At 36.5% G+C, this 13,065-nt stretch overlaps 1 protein-coding gene across 2 annotated transcripts; it reads left to right on the top strand.

The window, feature by feature from the left end:
* The first annotated feature begins 7,786 nt into the window (after nt 1-7,786).
* LOC114158547 (adhesion G protein-coupled receptor F5-like) lies at nt 7,787-11,334 on the top strand. Of its 2 annotated transcripts, none has more exons than XM_028040154.1 (5): nt 7,787-7,934; nt 9,814-9,926; nt 10,040-10,088; nt 10,389-10,541; nt 10,619-11,334. In XM_028040154.1, the coding sequence occupies exons 1-5, from the start codon at nt 7,904-7,906 to the stop codon at nt 10,813-10,815; spliced, it is 543 nt and encodes a 180-aa protein (XP_027895955.1). In that variant the 5' UTR covers nt 7,787-7,903; the 3' UTR covers nt 10,816-11,334. The 2 variants fall into 2 exon arrangements, with proteins under 2 accessions (XP_027895955.1, XP_027895956.1); XM_028040155.1 differs by lacking the exon at nt 7,787-7,934 and adding an exon at nt 8,220-8,348 and having other exon boundaries at nt 10,619-11,329.
* The last annotated feature ends 1,731 nt before the right edge of the window (nt 11,335-13,065 follow it).

The raw sequence follows: 13,065 nt of genomic DNA, 5'->3' as shown, positions 1-13,065 counted from the left end.
CATAATGAGAACTGTTTGCATATGTGGACATTTGGACTTTTTTCACAACCCTGAACCTGGAGCTCAATCAGCAACAGGAATAAGAGACCAGGCAGCAGAAAGGAAATGATGATCAGTGAAGTTTTAAACTTAGAACCAAATAAATGACCTTTCTGTTGACGCAGACATGATTGTAAAGAAGTTTATTTTTTTATTTTATTTTTTTGCAATAAAATGCAGTCAATACGTGACCTAATGTTTTGAGTGTCATTGGTAAACTTAAAAAACGTAAACGGTGGTTGGGAACTAATAGTTCACAGTGTAACAGAAAGATGAAGCACACAAACAAAATGGAATTAATGAAACACATTTCTATTTATTCTGGTGAACACGGAGCTTTATAAAAGTCAGAGCTGTGAAATATGTTAATTTTTTAAAATTGTTTTTGAAGCTACAGGTTTTATATTTTTCCTATTTATTTGACATAACATACAACATGAGGTAATTCGTAAAAACACTGAGCTCCTCCACCTCCTCCCATTGGCTCTGCTGCCATCTGGAGAAACACAACGCTCCCAGTCAGAAACAACCAATCAGAACCAGGAGGAGGGTCTTAGTGCTGCCAATCACATTTGTGTATACACAGCTGCTGCTCAATGTGCTGATGGCGGAGTCACAATGTACTGTTACAGGAGAACCATTTATCCTCTGTCATCAGTGGCTATGCTAACTAGCCTTAGCATTCATGTGGGGAACTAGCTGTAGCCAAGCAGAGAGCAAGGCGCAGGTTGTGAGATTGGCTCTGCTCTGATTGGTTGTTTCTGACAGCTGTGTGTATTTCTGCAGATGGCAGTAGAACCACAGGGGGTCAGATTACCTGCCCCATCTTATACGTTCTGAACTTAGTGACAGTTTGAACAACTTTGTAAACATGTTGTTTGTAGAAGAAGCTGCAGCTTTGAGGAATAAGTGAGAATATTTTGATGTAGACCGATCCATCAGGGTCACTTTTTTCCCCCCCGAGAATCACGTTTTCCACTCATATATGCTGTGACATCACAGTTGTTCATGTCCTCCAACTGTTTCAAGTTCAAGTTACCAAATGAGGTTTTTTTTTTTCTTCGTAAATGTCAAGCCACAGAACAAAAGACAGTATAGGAATTGTTCCCACACTGACAGACTTGTTCTGTATTCACAACTGTTAGTTATTTTTAAGCAACTTGAGTTTTTAGTTTCCAAATGACTATAGAGAGGTTCCCTGCTTCCTACTCTTGTTATTCTGATCACAGTCTCAGCTTTGAGGGAGTATGCATGTTGTGTTACAAGTTATTTTGTTTTGAGTGTGAAAAACATGATGCAAGACAAAACAGCTGGACAGACAATAGAATTTGTTCTCTGTCGTAACTAGCAGCAATTATTAAGTTGTATAATCCAATTGCTCTGTTGCTTAATGTATGTGATGTCAATAAAAAAAGTTCCACAGGATATAAACCTGCTGGTACCATTCTACAACAAGTGAGTGGAGACTGGAGTTTGTCTGCATAATTTTTTGGCCATCTGTCATATTGGATTTAGCAAATATTTTCTTGCACTTGCAGTGGATGATCAGAAGTTGATAGTGCATTGTAGGACGCACTAGTGTCCACTTCAGAGGTCTGTGTGCATTTATAACAGAAAAATCCACAGGACACACAAGAAAATGGGTTTGATATCTTTGACCGCTGCTAATGCGAGTAATTTTACTAAATGAAGAAATAAACATGAGATTCAGACACACCTACAAATCAGGTTGAAGTGAGACTTTTTGTTTCTGCACAAGCTTTGTTATTCTAATGTTATATTTTACCTGCTGAGCCTGACGTGGCATTAGAAATGTTCACCGGGTGATGAAAGGCCGATTTTGTAACCGTCTTTATGTGTCTCTGAGGGTTCAGGTCAGAGTTCATCACTACACAAAGATTTCAACCTGATCTCTGATTGCTATCTCACACTTCATAGTAACTGTAATAACTGAGAGTGTGTGCTGACTCTAGATCATTTCTCTTCACTCCCAAGGATCATAACTTCAGTTTTGCTGAAAGTTACGACACACTGAGCATAAATATGGATCCACACTGACCTGATCTGGTGTGTGATTAGATGTAGCAAGTCTAGCTCAGGCTCAGTGACTGTTGCTGGATTTTTTCCCACACAGCGTCTGCCCCTTGATAGACTTTATTTAACCCACATTAGCATCATTTGGGTGATGCTAATGTTTTCCTCACTAGAAGCGGTTTTCACACCGTGGCGACTGGAACTCATGTTACCTCTAATCGCTCCCACCCTGTTCTATTAATATAGATATATAAAATGTGGTAATATAATAAATCCATTATGCTATAGCTGACCTTGCAGATTTTAAGACTTGTGTTACATCTACCCACAGTGTTGCACAAAAGAACCTCCCCTGATAAAAATCAGACTATGAGACTGAGTGAAATGATTAAACCTGTTGAGTCAGTACCTGTACCGTTTGTGGCTAATAGTTGTTGAGGAAACTTTTTTTTCTCCTTGTGGTTGTTGGATTTTAATGCTTTGACATTCTTCCGCCAGCATTCAGCATGTTGCTGTAACACTGACGGCAGGAGAATTGTGGTAAGACGGCCGATTATTTCCTGCTCCAGGCGACGTTTTCGTTCTTTGTGAAACTGCTTTTCTTCACTCTGTCTGACCTTTTATTTTTTTTTCTTTTTGTATTGTGAGGATGGTGTACTTCTCAGAACAGTGAATCTTTATCTTTTCTCTATCACTCGTTTGTCATGTTTCCAAGTGTATTCTGTGAACTTTTCTTAGATCATAAGTGCACAGATCGCTTTGAAATCAGATTAATTTACCTTTAGCTGTTATGCCCCTGCAAACCGAGCCAATCCATGCAGCAGGATGGGGATAACTTGAGAATTTAAACCTTTTTAAGATTCAAAAGTGTAACCATATGACATTGATATCTTCACTGACAGTATCAGGGGGATAGCTAAGATAATCTGTGAAAGTTTGGGTGACAAAAGCGAATAAGCTTGTTGTTGAGCCTGTTACAAATAAAACCGTAAACTAGGATGAGATCTCATGAAGTGAAGTTAGATTAAATATTGTTGGGAAATGGTTCATGATAGATACTTGTCGTTTCAGTTGACCTTATTTGAAGGAGAAGTGTGTGTTCTGTGGATCTTTGTTTATTTTTGTTGCTGCACATTTAAGAAAATGTGAGTTGAAAACATCCAAAAAGAAAGTTATAACTATGAATCTAATTCAATAAAAAAAGAGAAAAATATTGGGATTACCACTCCCCAGTGTCCTGATGTTGAACAACATGTTATGGCATGGATGACATAAGCAGGCATTTTTGTGTGCCTGTTTAAAATTTGAATAATGGAAGGACTATGTAGTTGCTTAACGGGAAACTAATGAAAACTCTTTCAGAAGTGCTTTGGGACTTGTTTCTGTATTTATATGGCTTTTGGTAGAAAGCTAGAAAAACTTTTAGATCTTTTTGTTTGTTGTTGTCAAGGTACTCTTAACCCAAATAGACTTTTCTAGAAAACTGGATGGAAACCCATTGACTTAAACCGTTCTGGTTTCCACACGATGATGAAACTAAGCAGGTTTAGTTGCGTTAACTTAGAATCTCAATACTGGTTCTTCTTTTCTTGGAGCTTTTTAAGTGGCTCAGATATGACTTGATGTTCGCATTTTGTCAAACATCAAGTCCCGTCACTTACATAACAATCTTACAATGAGAATTTTCTGATGACACAAAGCAGTTTACCTCAATCCACAAAATGTCCCAAAGTCCATCCGCTTACATTGATGAAATGAAGAACTTTGTCCAGTTGTTTGTTAATAACTTGATTTTAAATGTCTGTGCTCACGTCCACAACAGAGATTTTACAGTTTAAGCAGATTTACAGTCTTGGGTGTGGATCAGAGGCTAATATTTTAATTCTGCCAGGCTGCACTCTGGAGTTAGTTTTGTTCTTGCAACAGCAGCTTCACAATTACAGGGAGATTTAAACTGGCTCTCCTGGTGCAGACAGACGTTGCAGACAGAACGCGCAACACTTCCAGAGTTTTTAAGTGTAGTGTATGTGCAGTGAATGTTAGAGAGATGTTCTTTTTGAAGAACCCCTAAATCTAAACCTTAATTCACATGCTAAATATGTCTATTTTATAGCACCCAAAATAAACATTTCGCTAGTTAATTACTTAGTTTGCAAACTAAATATTTAGATCCAAACTGAATATTTTCCAAATAATATATTTTTCAAGCTAAATATTTACCTGAGACTTTATTTAGCTTACTAAATAAATACTTAGTTGGCAGGATATCATGCTAACTAAATATTTAGGTCCAATATTATTATCATTAATTAGCAAATTAGCTAATATGCAAAACTCTGAAATCTATAAATGTGTGAATAACATGGTGAAAATATGACTTAAAAAGGAACACTCATATTTTCATGATAGGATAAATATACTAAAACTTTGCTCTTAATTGTTTACTGTGCAACTTTACAAATGGAGCCCCGCAGCAGGAGGGACTGGTGCGCTTCATGAAAATATGGAAGAAAATATGTGGCAATACTGAAGTGACCTTTGGCCCAAATGGGTCTTTTAAACACAGAGTGACTCTATGCACATTCCCAAACTAGTGACGTGTTCAGAAGTGGTCATCACAAATATCTGATCTCAGTCCCACAGGAAATATGTGAGCAGAGCAAATAAGGTGTGTGAGCCAGGTGACCTAGAAACCCCACTGGGTTACAGGAGTTTCCTCTGGAGGAATTGGCCAAAATTACAGCAAGCTGTTTGAAGACGATTGTGGAAGGTAAGCTGAAATGTTTGATCCAATTCATACAGCTCAAAGAGCTTTTCTCCCAAATGCTAAAGGAAACATACAGTAGGTGGCTTTTGATATGCACCATATTTGTTTTTCTTTCTTCTTATTCTTAGCCAAATACCATAATTCCGGTTTATCCAAATGACCTAAACCAAGAAATGTTTAACATATTTTAATGTCAGTCAGTCAATCTTTTTTTTCCTCTTCACTCCATGTGATGCAAATGAGGAGCAGATAGGATAAAAATCAGGCCGTTGTGTCAGAGCACACGTAAGTTGGAATGTGGTACATATTTGATAAACCCAATCAGCAATCTGTTTCCTCCTGAAACCTGTTTTTATGTTCAGCAACAGAGATCAGAAAGATAAAACAAATGAAATGCTTCTTTCTCATGAGAATTCTTAAGTTTTGCTTTCTTTTTTCTGTTCTTTCAGCTCAGCATTATTACACTGTCGGATATTTGATTCTTATTAGTAGTCTGTAAACTCTTTTTTTTTTTAACATAAATTGTTCTGAGTTGTATATCTCCTTGTCCAGAGATATAAATGCACATTAGAAAACTTTCACCTGGCGTTATGCATCTTTATTTGACATAGTTCAGGAATCCCCGGATTTTTTCACACCATGGCTCCCAAACCTCGTTATTTTCTAGCTAGAGACAATTTTTACAATCCCACAGGCAATGCTACAAAATATGTCAACAAAAATAAAAAGACTTTGAGGGGTTTTTTTCTTGCACCTTTATTCACTATTCAGTAATTATTATATTTGTTTAGTTCCGTCACACATTTTGGTTTTAGTTGGCCATGGGGTCTTACTGTTTCCTCCATTTTTGTTGACAGAAACTTCTCCATTTCAAGCTAGCTTAAGGAGCAAAACAGCTAACGGTGCTCATCAGAAAAATTAGCTTTAAAAATAAACGTTTAAAAAGTTGTTCTAATTTACATTTTATGATAATGAATGAAAAACAGAATAAATTTATAGCAAAAAAAATGTATGCGTAAAAAAAATATTAGATTCGGTTTTTTCTGATCTTTCCTCCTACTTTGAGGCCACTCTGACGCCCCCTGGTGGCCACCCCTTTGAAAAAACACGGGCTTTGTTAAATATGGCCAGCACCAAAACATCCTGAGGGATTAAATTTAAATAACCTGTTACACATGCAAAGAAAATCACATAGCAACATCATTGAAATCAGTTGTTGAAAAATGTGTAATATCATCGTTTTTTATAAACCAAAATATTTGACAGACTCAATTATGTTTTGAACTACGGACTCTTACAGAGTGTGTTCTGTGTTCCTGGCTTTTTATGATTCTGTTTGTCCTCTAAAGTTCTCTAACAATATCTAATTATTCTAATTTGGTGACTCAAAGTCCAGTGGTGATCAGAGTAAATTACACACTTTGTAGATTTCAATTAAAAAAAACCCAACATTTAAAACCAACCAATACTCCATGAGAAGATAACATGACTTCATAATGAAATTTGTTTCCAAATAGGGAAAATTTAAGATCCTGGGCCTTTTTTTGAAAGGTTTCTTTATGAGATATCTTGAAGGAAGCACATTGAGATATTTCTGTTCATGTTGGAAAAAGATTGCTGCTTAATTTGTTGGATTTATGCAACCATCTCAAAGCAGGGCACATTTTTACAGTGAATCCTCTAAGTGTAACATAAAACCAATATTTCTACTATTTACCTAGCAGAGGGAACGGAACAGATGTGTTGCAGACAGGTGAAAAGGCAGATTTACATGCACTTGTCCACCTGCGCCTTGTCAGATGTTGCCTGAGCCATGGAAGGTTTAGGCCTGTTCTGTCAGGTGGAACACTGGAACCGGTTTGGTGGGGATTCCTCGCAGACTCTCGGGGACTTAGAGTTACCACCGACTCTTGACATGCGAGTGTGTGTAGACGGTGAGAGGAAAGCTGAGAACGCGTGGGTTTTCCCACGACGCCGGTGTGTAAACTCCACCCTGGAAGGACTCACTTTCCAGCTGGAGCTGCTCTCAAAACTGTTATGTTTCATTCCATATGTTAGAAATGATGCAACCTATTTCAACAGAGGCCAAGTTATACAATAAATAGCCACAATAATATCACATCTAAAGTCGAATCCGTCTGAATCACAGACGTACTAGACCTCACAATAACAAGTGTCAGGTCATCTCTGTGTCAAATTTAACACTTTTTCTGAGTTTAAATACTTCTAACAAATTTTGAGTTGATGTTAAATTGACCTACATCATGTTATTTTAGGACATTACTGTGAATTTTTCATGCCAAACTCCTGCTAATTTCTTTCATTAATGTGTTAATTGTTATTACTATCATTGACAACAAATCTTCAGTCTATCGCACAAATCCACACATAATCAAATTATTTGGAGAAACTACTAAATGGTGTTTGTGACATAGCGTACCCCACATTTTTTATGACAACTACCTCTCTCACCCATGGTTACTCTGATGAATTGTCTAACACAAACTAACAAACAACGAACAAATAACATAAAGTAACAATAACAGACTAATCTTAATAAATAAATAAATAAATAAATAAATACTTACAACTAAACGAAATGAACATAAATTTTACCCAGAATCCCTCACTGAAGCAACGTGACAGTCAAATGCATAATAATTTGGCATAAGCACTTGAAGGGTTAATAAATAACAAGATTATCTGCTTTCTTCTTCTTCTTCTTCTTTTTGTTTTTAATGGCGGTTGGCAAGCAACTTAATGGTGTGCATTACCGCCACCTACTGGTATGGAGTGTGGATCAACTATCTGCTTTACCATCGTTGTCATAATTTTCAAATGTAAACATGAATATGCTGACTGAAATGGCAGATAAAACCCATCAACAAACCGGATGTTGTCATCAAGTCCACCTGGAGTGAATTTAATGCTGCGTTCTAGTTGTACTCGGAACTGGGAGATTCCGACTTCCCAGTCGAAAAAATCGACTGGAACGCCCTCCGAAGTCGGATTTTCCATCTGGAAACTGGGAGCAACTCCAACTTTCCCCAGTAAGGACTTGTAATGCCACCTTCACTTGATTCGCTTCGATGTGGTGAGAACATGTTTATTTTACAACACACACAACCAAGACTGCAACTATAAGCGTGTGTCATTTTACGACGAGCTAATTAAAAGTGATGCTCAGCTATGGAAAGTAAAGCTTAAAACTATGCTTGTAAAAGGTGCTGCAAACTCTGGGTGTTGCTGCCATGTTGAATCCCGACTTCTTCTCTAGAACGTTGTTATCTCGGGGCTGACGTTAAACTAAACTCCGAATTCCGAGGTAACTGGAACGCAGCACACATCACAGGCGTTAACATTTAACTCGCCTGATTGAAAACGCTCGCAGAGCTTTTTCGATAACTTTAAATGTCAAAACAAGTCCAAAATTAGCACCCACAAACTCAAAAATGTCAACTCTGAAACACCAACATTACAGACCTGTGTAGTAAGAAAACAAACCGAGGTAGGTGTGTGAGCAAAAATACGTTACTATCAGACTCTGTTATTAAACCTAATTAGTAAAGTCGAAGTCTGGCGAAGACTCCAGGGTTAGGTGAGCCATTCTCAAGTCTAGTTTTATTCCAAACTTCGTTCATATCGCTATTATAAAGTAACTGCTGCAAAATTTTAAAAAAATTTTCAAAGTTACAGGACCAGCTTAGACTTTTTCTGAAGTTTTGTGAAGCTATTATTAGTTCTGGTTATTGTACAGAGGGTCATGGTTCTCTTGTTCAAGGTCAGATCACCTTGAGTTTGTTAACGTAATAAATCCTCTCATAGGTGGAAAAAATCCGCTTTAGCTGACCGTATAATTTCTACGTTTAAATTCAGATGTTTGTATCAGTGGAATACAAGTTTATGTTGGAGGATATTTTTAGTCTAAAATTTTACAGTTATTTTTCTTTATACTACATAGGAAATTGTATAATTAGAATACTATTATGTGCAAGATTGTTTGTTTTTTTAATGAAATGGAAAAGAATTTAAAAAAATAATAATAAAAAATCCACACAAAAGCTATTGATATATTACGAAGATTAAACAACTTTTGGCTATGGGGCTCATCTAAGTAGTAAAACAAGACGATGCATATTTTGGGGGTCACAAGAATGAGGTGAGATGCAAATTTCATGCATTTCTATAATTGATCAAATTTTTTCTAATTATTATGATTTTAGTTTTCACATCTGAAGGCTTCTGAAATCAGAATCTGTAGCATGTGACATATTCCAGTCCAATTTAGTCTTTATCATTACCTGTAGAAATCATGCCATAATTGGAAAGTTGTTTCAAAAATGTCAAATAAAGATGAAATAACTTTTCGGGTATTTTTAGCAAACAAAGTTTTCAAAAACTATATATATATGAATAAATAAATATTGTAGCTTAGAATAGTCAAATGAGGTCAGTCAATCCATGTTACATTTTTAACTAGAGGTAACCAGTTAAAAATGTAACTAGTCACCTCTGTTCAGACTCATCAATACATTTTCACAAACAAATTGGAATATTTTTAATGCTTGAAAAAATTGAAAAAGTTACATGTCTGGTAGTTAAAATTAGTCCTAATAGAAGTCCTAATTAAACTGGTCGCCTTTACTACATATTTTTTCTTTTAGTATTTATAGATGTATTTTTCTCATGACGCATTTGAAGTTTTAAAGTACAAGTTGGTAGATTCTGCTACAACAACTATATTTTAGAAAACTACCAAAAATAGTAAGGTATGATATAATCTCACTACAATGCTTTAATTTTAGATTTAGAAACTCGTTTGAATAAAATTACATCTAAACAAAAATTGTCAGTGTATCACAAGACCAGAGATGTTTCTGTCTGATTAAAAACCTAAATGGCTTTCTGAAGTTGCATTTGTTTTGTTTTTGTGCATTTTTTTATTGAGTGTCCTCCTGTAATTTCCTCTGAAGGAATGGCAATAACCAGGAGAATCTTGGCCGTCTTCGTGCTTCTAGCAACATTGCTTGCTTTGGAAAAAAGAACCTTCAACTTTCAGTTTTACTTTACAGTTCTGGATTTTCTAGTAAGGCAACTTCATTTATTTATGACTCCAAACACAAAACATGGGACTTGTTGATGACAACAGAGCTTCCGTGTTTTATATTAACACATTTTGTGTTTATTTCTTTTTGCTAGGAGCCACATGGTGAACACTTTCTTTCTCGCACACGGGAGAAAAGAGATGGTTAGTTTGATCCATTAAATCGCAGAATTCTGGTTCTGAAGACATTAATGAATAAATCTCTAACTGTGGCATTTAGCAAATGTAAATAATTCTGGTCTAATTTATCTTTAGAAAGTGAGAGAAAACAAGTATATTTATATTCTTACACAGTGCATGTTAACAGTTTGATTTCAACTGCAAATTTTATATTTAACAAAAAGAAAAAACCTGCAAAAGTATGTTGTCATCCCTGAAATATCAGGTCAGTTTGTTAATATGGGAAAATGAACACTATTCCCTTTCAAATGTTAATCTTTGCAGTGCTTTCAGACTCTGAGATTTACTCAGCAAACATTTTATTAAATGCATCGAGCGTGGGAACCTATGAGCAGCTGCTGTCGACCCTGAACGCCACCAGTTATCCTCTCCAGCTTGATAACACCACAGAGATCCGAGATATTACTGTTACAACAGGTGAGTGACGACTGGGACACAAACAGCAGCCCTATCAACATTACATAGTCAACTTCTTTTCATCTCTCCTCATTCAGTTTGTGTCTCCACTGAAACTGGTTTCCAGTGTGAGTGTGAAGAGCAGTTTGCTTGGCCGTACAGCTCCTGCATCACATATGGAGCTTGTGATTCCATATCCAGCGGCATCTGCAAATGCATCTCGGCGATCCCAGCTGACGGCTCTTCCTGTCAGCTGATCTCCGGTAATCACAGCGGCGCACAGAGATGTTGCTAGTGTTGTAGCAACACTGGTGGTTGGATAAAAGAAATCCCCTCCTGAATTTTTTATTTTTTTGTCATTGTATGTAATGTATTGTGTGTTGCCCAAAGTTGCGTTTCTGGATTTTACCAAAGCCCTGTGTTTTTTTGTAATTTTGATGTGTAAGAGTCGTCCCTCCCACCCCCAACACCCTTAGAAAAACACACACAGTGACATTTTGTAAACTGAAATGAAATTAAAAGCAATTGGTTACTTTTATTTATATCTCGGATGCACTAAGGATTATATAAAAAAGCTGTTTCAGCCAAACATAAAACAATTATTACTGGTGTGCAGCTTTTTTTCATATTTTTTAAAAATAAATCCCATGCAGTCAGTCGATAAGAAGGAATCATCGTATTTAATGAAAAAGTTGATGTGTTGCAATATAAGATGAAAATGTGAATGACTTTCAACTAAACATGTTATAGTGTGTTGTGCAAGAGGATTTGGTCTGACGGACAACTTCTGAGTAAAATATAAGAATTTATGAACAAAATACTCCAACCTCATGTTAAAGTTAGTGCTTTAGTTAGCCAATAATACTCACCTGAACTACAACGTCAAAATAAGAATGACGACTAATAGTGATGATGTCACGCGTCAAATTTAACGCTAAACTTACCAATAAAGAAATTAGCACTGTTGTGCTATTTAGTAATCCATTTAAGTCCCACTTGTTCCTTTAAGCACCATTTTGAATCATGTCTTTATTAGCGCTGGTGGTTATGTTTTAAACATAGCAGAACCATTAGTGGCTAACTTAGCTTTCGCAATAGCAGAACATTTAGCTTTAGCATTCACAGCTAAGACAATATTATGCAGGTTAGTGAGAGGAGTGGAAAGGAAAAACTGATGTATCTCGTTTAAGATCTTGGTCATAAGAAGTAAGTTTATCTGGACAAATCATACAGAGGTGTGGAACTGGATTTTTTTTTGTGGAAAGACGGTAAGCTAAATCAAACATGAGGTGTCGCATATGCGGTGGTACCCCCTCCTTGATTTCCTATTTTTATTGCATGTTTGTCACACTTCTGTTTTCACTTTATCACACCACTGTGTGTTCATTTGTTTGACCAGCTCCCTTATCTAATCTAAAGTTACAAAATAGAGAACCTGGTTGTCCAACATTACATTAGCTAATGACTGCTGTTACTTTGATGGCCACTCAAGACTAAAAGGCATATAATCTTTTAATAATAACAATTTAGCACAGACAAATCCTGTGTGTTGTTTATGATTTCTTATTTTGTGTGTGTATCTGGAAATCACCCACCAAGAAAACAGAAACATGTTTTCTTTTTTCATTATCTTGCAGAGCTGCTTGTTCAGTCCAAGTATGAGATTGAAGTGGAGCTGAACCTAACAGATGCTGAAACAGTGAAATTCATCCGGAGCCTTCTGAACAATGGCAGCTTCTTTACCTTGAACCCCACAGTGAATGTCACACAGATCGACCTCACCACAGGTTGGAGTTCACTGCTTAAAGTCCAGATAAACCAAATACTGGAGAGAATATATTAAAGGACATCCTTAGGGGTTGTTGGTAATGGAATTCCTTAATCGCTTGTTTTGTCTGCAGTCTGCTCTCCAATCAGTGGTGATTACCAGTGCAGATGTGAGGATCAATATCGTTTTCCATGTGACCAGTGTGTAACATATGGATCATGTGACAACATCACTGGTGACACATGTGGATGCATCAGTGGCATTCCTGCTGGTGGACAGTACTGCCAGGCTGAGGATCAATACAGTGAGTTCCTTGGAAGCACATGCTAGATTCACAGATATTAACAAGCTTTTGCTTAAAAAAACAAACAAAAAAACCTTGATGTGATTTGTCATTTAAATTTGACAAGCAGTGCCGTTACCGTTAGATCAAATTTGTGGGCTCTAGAATCCACTCAAATGAATTTATTGTCATTGAATAATTTTTGCAAATTTTTGCTTTGTTTTTGTATTTTGTGGAAGTTGCTAAATTAGCAAAAGTAGGTTGGCTACTGCTAACCAGACAGCACCTGCTGTTCATAAACAGTGCTACATTGATGTCTACCAAAAGCTATGACTGCCAGTGTTTCTGTTAGTCGACACGGAGAGAGAATGAGTCCATCTGATGGTGACCTAGCATGTCACATCAAAGCAAAGCTATTTATTTTTTAGCATATGAGTGTATATAAATACGCTTATAAATCAGTTCCTCTTCTTTGTCTTCATCTTTCCAGACTT

Source organism: Xiphophorus couchianus, chromosome 15, assembly GCF_001444195.1.
Source record: "Xiphophorus couchianus chromosome 15, X_couchianus-1.0, whole genome shotgun sequence".
Classification (NCBI taxonomy): domain Eukaryota; kingdom Metazoa; phylum Chordata; class Actinopteri; order Cyprinodontiformes; family Poeciliidae; genus Xiphophorus; species Xiphophorus couchianus.
This window is presented reverse-complemented; position numbering and strand designations above follow the sequence as displayed.

Excerpts from the sequence above, each read along its gene's own strand:
- LOC114158547 (XM_028040154.1), top strand. The coding sequence starts at position 7,904 with ATGCCACCTTCACTTGATTCGCTTCGATGTG. Across the intron at positions 7,935-9,813 it reads ACTTGATTCGCTTCGATGTG|GAATGGCAATAACCAGGAGA; the intron begins GTGAGAACATGT and ends TTTCCTCTGAAG. Across the intron at positions 9,927-10,039 it reads TTACAGTTCTGGATTTTCTA|GAGCCACATGGTGAACACTT; the intron begins GTAAGGCAACTT and ends TCTTTTTGCTAG.